The 11749-nt window shown below is 50.8% G+C and overlaps 1 protein-coding gene across 1 annotated transcript in view; it reads right to left on the bottom strand.

The window, feature by feature from the left end:
• Positions 1–363: 363 nt before the first annotated feature.
• EFNA4 (ephrin A4) overlaps positions 364–11749 on the bottom strand; it is a 46692-nt gene continuing 35306 nt past the window's right edge. Inside the window, 4 exon segments of the mRNA XM_077322074.1 lie at positions 364–897; positions 5061–5447; positions 7067–7126; positions 11189–11257. Of these exon segments, the coding sequence (XP_077178189.1) occupies positions 5356–5447; positions 7067–7126; positions 11189–11257 (221 nt within the window). The 3' untranslated portion in view covers positions 364–897; positions 5061–5355.

The raw sequence follows: 11749 nt of genomic DNA, 5'->3' as shown, positions 1-11749 counted from the left end.
ACTGCAGGAGCAACGGGTCACAGAAAGTGGCGAATCAGTATAAGCCGTCCAGCCGGCTCGCTCAGGTGTGCCGTAATTGAAAAACAAGAACGGCAGTTCTCACAATGCCCCCTTTACCCTGAAAACGGAGAATTCACCCACGGCTCTTTGCAGCTGCAGTTCCTGAGCTCTCCCCCCATCCGAACTGCAGCTGCTCTAGAATTTTTCCGCAGCTGCCAAGACGCCCGACGCAATATAGATTCTCCCCCCCCCCGCAGCACGCTCAAATCTCGCCCTTCCCCGTCACTTCTGTTCCCAGTTCTGCCTTTCAAAAATGGCGGGGGGGGGGGAGGCGTGGCGGGGAGAGAAAAGCGGGAGGCGGAATTTCTGAAATGGTTTTATCGTTTGGCTCAATCACTGACAATTAAAAAAAAAAAAAGACACAACAAAGAAGTCGGAACCGGGATGAGTTGGCAGCGCCAAATGCCATCTTCACGGAAGACAAACCATCGGCGTCATCGTTGGGGACAGAGCTTGGGGGGGGTGGGGTGGAAGAGGTCGTTCTCGCCGAGAACAGAAAGAGGTGGGGGAGTTGGCTGGCAATGTCCACAGTTTTTTGGGGGGGCAGGAGAGGCCAAGCCCCAAAGGGCCGTTAGCACGAGGGTCACCACCACGAAAATCTCCCCTCTCTTACAGCAGCAGTCTAAATATCAGGGGCTGCGAAAGGGGGAGGCGTCGTCCCCATCTTTGGTCAAGCAAGTTCGGGGACGGCCCTCCGATCGCCTGCTGCGCCGTGGGGGGGGTTGCCCTCCCCCCATGACTCCGATGTGATAATTTGGGGGGGGGGGCTGCCTCTGCACGCCGACATCGTTGCATCTTCGCTCCGGTATTTGTCAGGCTCCGGACTCAGAGAGGATCCTAAAAGAAGAGACGGGGAGAGTCTCGATTAAACGTCGGAGGCTGTTCTCCCGTTTATTTATTTATCGGCGGGCATAAAAAGCTGCACGCCGGGTCATTAAAAGCTGCATTAAGAGTTATTAAATCACAGCCAAAAGCAACAGGGGGAAAAAAAATTAAGCCTTAGAAGAAATAGCAATAAAGTACATCATTTCAAAAAAAAAAAAAATTAAAAAGAAAGAGCAGTGAAATTTCATTACGTTCTTATAGCCCTTGGAAGACTGAGGCGGAGGAAATCGGGGAAGAGCAGAACCAGGGTGCTTCCGCCGACCAAATTTATTAGATTCGCATCTCAGCTTTCCTCCGCAGAGTTTAGGGTAGCGGATCTGACTCTCTGGCCTGCATTCTTCTGCTCACAACAACCCTGAAGGTAGGATCAACCAACAGGTGGTGGAGGAGAAGGAAAGTGACAGGAAAGTGACGTGAAGCCTCAGCTGACTTCTAGTGGCCCCCTAGGACAGGGGCGGCCAAACTGCGGCTCTCCAGCAGGGGCTCATGGGAATTGTAGTCCACGGGGATTGAAGTCCATGGACATCTGGAGAGCCGCCCCTGCCCTACGGTTCCCAGGCAAGAGACGTTTGGAAGGGGTTTGGCGTTACTTGCCTCTGAATAGTGACTCTGGACTTCCTCAGAAGTCTCCCAACCATGGATATAAACCATGGATGACCCTGCTTAGTTTCCAAGATTTCATGAGATCGGGCAATCCAGGGCTATCCAGCCCAACAGGGGACATCTGGCCCAACGACCCCCCCTCCCCACACACACAGCAAGATGGAGGGGACCAGCTAGACCGGGGCGTGAATTTTAACTCGGCTGTGAAGCCCAAAGTGTAACACTGGGCCAAGCATCCTTCTCTAAAAACCATTCCGAGTCTCCACCAGGGCTCAGCCCCTGGAACAAGCAATTCAACGGACAAGCGAGTCATTCTGAGCATGCACAGAGTTCCTTTCCTTTTGCCCCCGAGTGACAAGCACAGCACAGCTGGGTCAGACCCAAAGAGCCCATCCGGCTTCAACGAGATGCGTTCTGCGATACACACAAACGGAGCGGGAGATCTCTTTGAGGTCGGAGCCCGGCATTTGCCGTTGGCAGATATATTGTTTCTGTCCATGGAGGTTCTCTTCAGCTATCCAGGGAAAACAATTGCTCTGTCTCTTTTTCTCTATAAACATTTTTTATTGCTTTTTAAATTCAAGGCCAGGGACTGCAGAACTTTTGTAGACAGAAGCTCCATTTTCAGAGATATCTGGTTTTTGGTTACTCTGATTTCCAGCAACCGTGTCTTCATCAATACCGATTGATCCGGCCCGTTCCAGGTTGCCTCCACCCAGCCAGCTTCAATGTGTGTGTGTGTGTGTGTGTGTGTGTGTGTGTGTGTGTGTGTGTGTGGCAGAGTATTCCCAGATTTCATGTATAAATGAAGCCTCTTCAGGCTGTATAGCAGGGGTAGTCAAACTGCGACCTGCCAGATGTCCATGGACTACAATTCCCATGAGCCCCTGCCAGCGTTCGCTATATAGGGATCCCTCCCTATATAGGCCCCATTTGCCAGTCATCTGGGCAGGAGTTACACGCTGAGATGGTGGTTGGGTGGCTGCGGTTCGGTGTGCAAATAAAAGAGGGGAGGATTAGACTAGTTTCATCGCTAGTGAATGGGACGGAATATTTTCTTCTATTTTATGTGATGCTATCATTCTACCGTAAACTGCCACGAGCTGGCAAGAGTTGTTCTCTCTTGCCCCGGAGAGACGGACCAGAACCAATGGGATGAACTTATTTCAAAAGAAATTCTGTCTAAATATCTGGAAGAAGTTCCTGACAGAGCAGTTTCTCAGTGGAACAGGCTTCCTTGGGTGGTGGTGGGCTCTCCATCTTTGGAGGTTTTTAAACAGAGGCTGGAGAGCCATCTGACGGAGAGGCTGATTCTGTGAAGGCTCAAGGGGGTGGCAGGTTACAGTGGATGAACGATAAGGTTGTGAGTGTCCTATGTAGTGCAGGGGGTTGGACTAGATGACCTGGGAGGTCCCTTCCAACTCTATGATTCTATGGCATGGCCCAGATGTGGTGGTCAACAAACTGAATGAATGAAATGAATGTATAAGAGAGTGCGGCTGTCTTCGAAACCAAAACAGACTCTCCCTCTCAATTGGAAGATTAGATGAATTCGTGGAAACTGGAATACCAGTTGCTGGTGGGCAGCAGGGAAAGGCGTTGTCCTCAAAACTGGCCCCTCTGCCCTGTTGCTGGCCCTGCAGAGGGACTGGCTGGCCCCTGGGTGAGGCAGGAGGCTGGACTAGAGGTACCCTCACTGGTCTGACCCAGCAGGGCTTTCCTGTGTCCTTATGAGGGGAAGGCCTCGGCCTCCCTGCCCTGTGGCTGGCCCTGCAGAGGGACTGGCTGGCCCCTGGGTGAGGCAGGAGGCTGGACTGGAGGGACCCTCCCTGGTCTGACCCAGCAGGGCTCTCCTGTGTCCTTATGAGGGGAAGGCCTCGGCCTCCCTGCCCTGTTGCTGGCTCTGCAGAGGGACTGGCTGGCCCCTGGGTGAGGCAGGAGGCTGGACTAGAGGTACCCTCACTGGTCTGACACAGCAGGGCTCTTCTTAGGTTCTTAAGATTCCACAAGAACACAGAAAAAGTCTGGGCAAAGTTTTGAGCATGTACAGATCTTACAATCTTGCCACATGGTTGAACCTACGCAACTCTGTGCCATATACCGAACATGAAGCGGATCCACCAGAGCTCAGTAGGGCCTACCCTGACTGGCAGTGGGGCTGCCCAAGACCTCAAACATCAGAACCTCTATTCCAGCATCCTCTCTCACAGAGTGGCCAGCCAGTTCCTCTGGAGGGCAGAGAGGCCGAGGTCTTCCCATCATAAGAACACCAGAAGATCCCTGCTGGATCAGACCGAAGCAAAACAAGGGCTACATATCCTTATCCATTGTTGTTCCTCTATATATTTGTGAAACAGCCTAGAGGGTGGGATGAGTCCGGCTGTCCAAGTTGGAATAGAGCCAATCAGGGTGCAGCCAGCTTTGCCCTGATTGGCCCTGCCCCTGCAGCTCCTGCCCTCCGTCTCTGGACTCCAGCCTCTTTGCTCTCAGATGCCTCAGTGCCTGGAGCCAGCAGCAGGTAAAGGGAGAGGGCCCTGGGCAAAGGGTCATGGTGGAGGGCTTGCTAACAAGCGCTTCTTGGCCTGCTAGGCTGGGCCAGCTGACGAGGGCCTCCTGGCCTGCTGACTGCCTGCTAAAGAGCTCTGTCCCGGCCCTGCTAACGAGCTGCCCAGCCCCCGCCTGCCCCACTTGATTTGGCTGCAAGCTGTAGCCCAAAGCCACCTTCAGCTGCCCGGCCAGGAGCCAGGGGAGGGGACCCTTTCAGGGCTCGTTGTTAGGAAGTTAGTCTAAGTAAATAAAATGGGTGTCCCAGGCTAGGCCATTCTCATCAGATCTCAGAAGCTAAGCAGGGTCAGCTGTGGAAAGCATTTGGATGGGAGACCACCAAGGAAGTCCCAGATTGCTACACAGAGTCAGGAAACAGCGAACCACCTCTGCGCATCTCTCGCCTCGAAACCCCTACGACGGCTTGCCATCAAGCAGCTGTGACTGGACGGTACTTTCCTGCCACTGAATAAAATGCCGTATCTGGGGCCCATAGCATTACTCACTGCCTAACCTACCTCACAGGATTGTTGTGATGACTAAATGGAAGAGAGAAGGATGTCAGCCGCTTCGTGCCCCCATTGGGGAACAGGTGGGATATGAATCAAATAAACACAGTACAAGCAAGAGCTCCACCCTCCCTGGGACAGCACTTAGAATCATAGAATCATAGAGTTGGAAGGGACCTCCTGGGTCATCTAGTCCAACCCCCTGCAATATCGCTCATCCACTGTGACCTGCCACCCCCTTGAGCCTTCGCAGAATCAGCCTCTCCGTCAGATGGCTCTCCAGCCTCTGTTTAAAAATCTCCAAAGATGGAGAACCCACCACCTCCCGAGGAAGCCTGTTCCACTGAGGAACCGCTCTAACCAGCAGGAACTTCTTCCGGATGTTTAGACGGAATTTCTTTTGAATTAATCCCCACGTGCTTTCCTTCCTTCTTCCCTTTGCCCCCGGCCCCGACTTACCTGCCAGCCACAGTCTTCCTCTTGCCCTCGGCAGTCCTGAACGGTGACGGAGGCAGGCGATTCCCGCAATCCCAGGGTAGCTCTGGTCCCTCGGTGGCCAGGAGATCGGCTCAGCCCCTGCAGAGTAGCTCCAGGACAGCTTGGGGAAGGCCTCTTGCGGCTGCTAAAGTGCCAAGTGAGAGATCCAGCATCCTTGCGACTGGGGGAGGGGCGGGGTGGGGGGACCGCGCGGCCATCGCGCCCCCCAGCCCGGCCTGGACTCTGAACGAAGGAGCCCAGCCGGCCCTCCCGGGGGTCAGAGCCCCAGGAAGGGGACGAGGGCCAGGCCGAAGCAGAGATGGCTGGGCCAGGAGGGGGCCGAGCTGCGTCCGGGCGCTACGACAGCATCTGCGGGGAGGAAAAGGAAGGGGCGGTTGGCGCTAGAAGCAGGCAGCGGGGGAGAGGGGGAGCGAGGAGCAGGGTTCGCGCTCGAAATCGAAGCCCTCCCCGAACTGGATCCGCCCTTTACGGGAGCTGTTTCCCAACTCTCTCTGCGAGAACAGAACGCATGGTGTGTCTCCCTCCGCCGCCGCCCCCCCCCCCCCAATGAATGAACTTCTTTGCTGGTGCTTTTCGACAGGGGCTTCAGTTACAGTTTTGCGAACCCGCTCCAGTCGCACTTGAAGAAAAGCGGTATTTATGAGCGGGTTAAATAAATATGAAACAGGCCTTTAGGAAAAAAAAACACACATCCAGCAGTACATGCAGCCCGGCATTCGCAATGCTCAGCTTCTGCCGCTGGCCTCCCCTCCCTCCCGCGTCCAACTAAAACAAGGTTTTTAAAGCCCTCCGTGGCTCTGATCCAGCTCCGGCCCCCCTTCCTTCCCCTTCTCCAGTCCTCCTGGGCCAAAGTCCAAACAACTTCCCCCCTTGGCTGCCCCTTAACGCCTGGAGCTCCCATGCCCGGCCGCTTCGGTCCCCTTGGGTAAACTGGGCTGGGACAAACTGATCACAATAAATACACAAAAATAATAAACAGAATCACAGAGTTGGAAGGGGCCACACAGGCCATCTAGTCCAACCCCCTGCTCAACGCAGGATCAGCCCAAAGCATCCTAAAGCATCCAAGAAAAGTGTGCATCCAGCCTTTGCTTGAAGACTGCCAGTGAGGGGGAGCTCACCACCTCCTTAGGCAGCCTATTCCACTGCTGAACTACTCTGTGAAAATTCTTTTCCTGATATCTAGCCTACATCGTTGTACTTGAAGTTTAAACCCATTACTGCGTGTCCTCTCCTCTGCAGCCAACGGAAACAGCATCCTGCCCTCCTCCAAGTGACAACCTTTCAAATACTTAAAGAGGGCTATCATGTCCCCTCTCAACCTCCGTTTCTCCAGGCTGAACATTCCCAAGTCCCTCAACCTATCTTCATAGGGCTTGGTCCCTTGGCCCCAGATCATCCTCGTCACTCTCCTCTGTACCCTTTCAATATGTATTGAATATTTATCCGTTGGGTATCTCCCCACCCCCCCCCCACACTGAATCAGACCCATCAGAATCAGTATTGTCTGTAGGGTTGCCAGACCCCTCCCCACCATGGAGGAGAGGGTCCCCCGCTGCTAGGTCCCACCATTCCGGTCATCGCTGGCCAGTTGGAGGAACTCACCCCAAAAAAGAGGAAGATCCATCCAACATACAACGGCATGTCCACGTCACTGGCCACCTGACCTGGAAGTGATGTCATCATGTTGGGGGGGTGTTCTGGTATTTAGGCGACAAACTTTATGGTAGGAGGCAAATTTACCATAGAGTTTTTGACCCAATCCCAGAGCGTCACCCTGGCATGATGATGTCACTTCCGGGTCATGCAGGCAGTGATATAAACATCTCTGTATGTTGGGTAAGGCTTTCTTCCTGCTCCTGGTAAGTTCCCCCCCCATCTCATCCCATTTGCCAGGCAACCCAAATTCGCTGTACCTTGGCCCCCTCCCCGATACCGTCTGCCGTTCGGTCCCACCAAATACGTACCCTCCGAGCTGCCTCTCCCGCGTGGTTGAGACTTGGGACCTTCCGTCACTGTTTCTACAGCTGGAAAACAAAACAAGCAGCTCAGTGTAAAAGGCACCAATGGGCTCCCTCGGTCCTGCTGTTGGTGAGTTAGCCTTGCCTCCCCAAACACCCTCCCCCCCCCTCCTGCCGACCCCTTGAGGGAGGAACAGGCCGCCTCCACGTTTGCAGCCCGGGGATTCTGCTCACTCTCCATCGGGTTCGTCCGTGGTGCTTAATTTGAAGCAGACCCCGCAGGCTGACCTCCACAATCTGTTCTTCATGGCCGGGTTTGTTCCAGAGATCCTGGCGACAGTTTGCAAATCTTCGGGAAGGCTCTTTCAGCGTGAATTTCCCTCCCCAAGGAACACCTTTGCCCACCTGCATGTTGCAAAGGATTCTGGGCAACGGTTCATGACCACCACGTGAGTCAGGCCACAAGAACAGGCCGTGTGTGCCAGATTGTTCAGGAAGCCCATGCGTAGATCAACCTGTCCTCAGCTGGGCCTTTTTGTCCCTGGCTCCCACCCAGTGGAACGCTCTGACAATTGAGATCAGAGAGAGCCCTGCAGGATTTCCGCAGAGCTTGTGAGACAGAGCGATTCTGCCAGGCCTAAAGCCACCTGATCTCTTGGCCTCCCTGCCACAACCCACCAGCCAAGCTGCAATGAACCACCTTTGTAGGTGGTTCTCTTCTCCTTTCTCTTCATGAGGAAAGAGCAGGAAGCCGTTTATATCTGTTTCAATGTTATAATTTAATGTATGTATTCCAGTTTATATTTTTGTACAAATTTTATAGTATTTTTATTCTACTGTAAACCATGAGTGATATTTAATAATAATAGTAATAATAATTTCTTAATGACGAGCTAACGTAATTTCTTAGTGATGAGCTAACATAGCATGAATCAAGGCAAGCTGGACGTGGTTAAACAAGAGATGACAAGACTGAACATCGACATTTTAGGAATCAGTGAGCTCAAATGGACAGGAAGGGGTGAATTTAATTCAGACGACCATCAGGTATACTACTGTGGACAAGAATCTCGCAGAAGAAATGGAGTAGCCTTCATAGTCAATAAGAGAGTAGGAAAAGTGGTCTTGGGATACAATCCCCAAAATGACAGAATGATCTCGGTTCGAATCCAAGGCAAACCATTCAACATCACAGTGATCCAGGTCTATGCCCCAACCACTGCTGCTGAAGAGGATGAAGTTGATCAGTTCTATGAAGCCCTACAACACCTTCTAGAAGCAACGCCAAAAAATGATGTGCTTATCATCATGGGGGATTGGAATGCTAAAGTAGGAAGCCAAAAGATAACCGGGATAACAGGCAAGTTTGGCCTTGGAGTACAAAATGAAGCAGGGCACAGGCTGGTAGAATTTTGTCAAGAGAATACAATGGTCATAGCAAACACTCTTTCCCAACAGCCCAAGAGACGACTCTACACATGGACATCACCAGACGGTCAACACAGAAATCAGATTGACTATGTGCTCTGCAGCCAAAGATGGAGAAGTTCTATCCAGTCAATAAAAACAAGACCAGGAGCTGATTGTGGTTCAGATCATGAGCTTCTTGTTGCAAAATTTAGGCTTAAATTGAAGAAAGTAGGGAAAAGCACTAGGCCACTCAGGTATGAACTAAATCATATCCCCGACGAATATACAGTAGAGGTGACAAATAGATTTAAGGACAGAGTGCCTGAAGAACTATGGACGGAGGTTCGCAACATTGTACAAGAGGTAGCAACTAAAACCATCCCAAAGAAAAAGAAATGCAAGAAATCAAAATGGCTGTCTGAGGAAGCTTTACAAATAGCTAAGGAGAGAAGGGAAGTGAAAGGCAAGGGAGAAAGAGAAAGATACACCCAATTGAATACAGAATTCCAGAGAAAAGCTAGAAGAGATAAGAATGCCTTCTTAAATGAACAGTGCAAACAAATAAAAGAAAACAATAGAATGGGGAGGACCAGAGATCTTTTCAAGAAAATTGGAGATATGAAGAGAACGTTTCATGCAAAGATGGGTATAATAAGGGAGCAAAATGGTAGGGACCTCACAGAAGCAGAAGAGATTTTAAAAAAGGTGGCAAAATTATGCAGAACTACACAAGAGAGCTTAACATCCCTGATAACCACAATGGGGTAGTTACTGACCTGGAGTCAGACAGCCTGGAATGTGAAATCAAATGGGCCTTAGGAAGTCTGAGCAACAATAAAGCTAGTGGTGGTGACAGCATTCCAGTAGAACTATTCAAAATCTTAAAAGACGATGCAGTAAAAGTGCTACACTCAATATGCCAGCAAATTTCGAAAACTCAACAATGGCCGCAGGATTGGAAAAGGTCAGTTTACATTCCAGTCCCAAAGATGGGCAATGCCAAAGAATGTTCAAACTACCGCACCATTGCACTCATTTCTCATGCTAGCAAAGCTCAAAATTTTACAAGCTATGCTCCAGCAATATGTTGACCGAGAACTTCCAGAAGTACAGGCAGGATTTCGAAGAAGCAGAGGAACTAGAGATCAAATTGCCAACATATGCTAGATCATGGAGAAAGCTAGGGAGTTGCAGAAGAACATTTACTTCTGCTTCATTGACTATGCTAAAGCCTTTGATTGTGTGGAGCACAACAAGTTGTGACAGATTCTTAAACAGATGGGAATACCAGAGCATCCTATTTGTCTGTTGAGAAACCTATATGGAGGTCAAGAAGCAACAGTGAGAACTGAACATGAAATCACTGGTTCAAAATTGAGAAAGGAGTTCGGCAAGGCTGTATACTGTCTCCTTGCCTATTTAACTTGTATGCGGAGCACATCATGAGAAAGGTGGGATTAGAGAAGTCACAAATTGGGATCAAGATTGCAGGGAGAAATATCAACAACCTCAGATATGCAGATGATACCACTCTAATGGCAGAAAGTGAAGATGAACTAAAGAGCCTGTTGATGCGGGTGAAGGAGGAGAGTGCAAAAGTTGGCTTGAAACTCAACATCAAAAAAACAAAGATCATGGCATCCGGCCCTCTCAATTCCTGGCAAATAGATGGGGAAGAAATGGAGATAGTGACAGATTTTATTTTCCTGGGCTTCAAGATCACTGCAGATGGGGACTGCAGCAAAGAAATTAAAAGTGCTAGCTCCTGGGGAGGAAAGCTATGGCAAATCTAGACAGCATCCTAAAAAGCAGAGACATCACCCTGCCAACAAAAGTGCTTTTAGTCAAGGCTATGGTCTTCCCAGTTGCAATGTATGGCTGCGAACGTTGGACCATAATGAAGGCCGAGCATCAAAGAATTGAGGCTTTTGAACCCTGGTGCTGGAGAAGACTCTTGTGAGTCCCTTGGACTGCAAGGCGAACAAACCGGTCAGTCCTAGAGGAGATCAGCCCTGACTGCTCCTTAGAAGGCCAGATCCTGAAGATGAGACTCAAATACTTTGGCCACCTCATGAGAAGGAAGGACTCCCCGGAGAAGAGCCTAATGCTGGGAGCGATCGAGGGCAAAAGAAGAAGGGGACGACAGAGAATGAGGTGGCTGGATGGAGTCACTGAAGCAGTCAGTGCAAACTTAAATGGACTCTGGGGAATGGTAGGGGACAGGAAGGCCTGGAGAATCATTGTCCATGGGGTCGCGATGGGTCTGACACGACTTCGCACCTAACTATAACATAATTCTCCTCACTTCCATTTTATTCTCACAACAGCCCTGTGAGGGAGGCGAGGGCCAAAGGGCACCTAGCACGTTTCCACAGAAGAGTGGGGAATTCAAATCCAGGTTTCCCAGATTCTAGTCTGAAACTAAATGCTATACCATGCTGTCTCTAGGGACATCTTGTATACAAAGCCCCTAAGGCCTTCCCCTCATAAGAGCATGAGGAGAGCCCTGCTGGGTCAGACCAGGGAGGGTCCATCTAGTCCAACATCCTGCCTCACACAGGGGCCAGCCAGTTCTTCTGGAGGGCCAGTGAAAGGGCATGGAGGCCAAGGCCTTCCCATCATGTAGCAGTCAGTGCCCAATCACATATCGGGGGCTATCTGTGGATTAGGTTTTAGGGGCTTATCCTGAGTTCTCCTCCTGGAAACAAACACACTTACTGGTTGCCTTGCAGCAGACAGAGACCCGCAGTTTCAAGCAGCGTCCTGGGCTTTCTGCAGTTGGGATAGCTGGGAGGGAAGACGGGGAGAATCAAGTGTGAGAAGAAGCATGTCTTTATTCACCTCATTTATGCCCTGCTTTTCACCCCCAAGAGGCTGACCTCTTTTCCCTTTCCTCTGTTATATCCTCATAACAACAACCTTGCAAGGTTCCTCTGTTATATCCTCATAACAACAACCTTGCAAGGTTTGGTAGGCCAAGAGTGTGTGACCGGCCCAAGGTCACCCAGTGAGGTTATCCATGGACGACCCTAGTTGTGAGTGTCCAGCATAGTGCAGGGGGTTAGACTAGATGACCCATGATATCTCTTCCAACTATATATTCTATGATTCTATGAGCGGGAATTGAAACCTTTCTCAACCTTTGAGAAACCCCTGAGATATTCTCCAGGCTTTGAGAAACCCCAGATGTGGCACCATTGTGCAGAATATGGTTAGGAAGCATAGCCATGTATACCAGAGTCCCCTCCCTGCCCCCTCCAAGCCCATCTTTGACTATTT

The sequence above is a fragment of the Paroedura picta genome, chromosome 1, assembly GCF_049243985.1.
Source record: "Paroedura picta isolate Pp20150507F chromosome 1, Ppicta_v3.0, whole genome shotgun sequence".
Classification (NCBI taxonomy): Eukaryota; Metazoa; Chordata; class Lepidosauria; order Squamata; family Gekkonidae; genus Paroedura; species Paroedura picta.
Note: the sequence above shows the minus strand (reverse complement) of the source record. Positions and strands in the feature narration are given on the sequence as shown.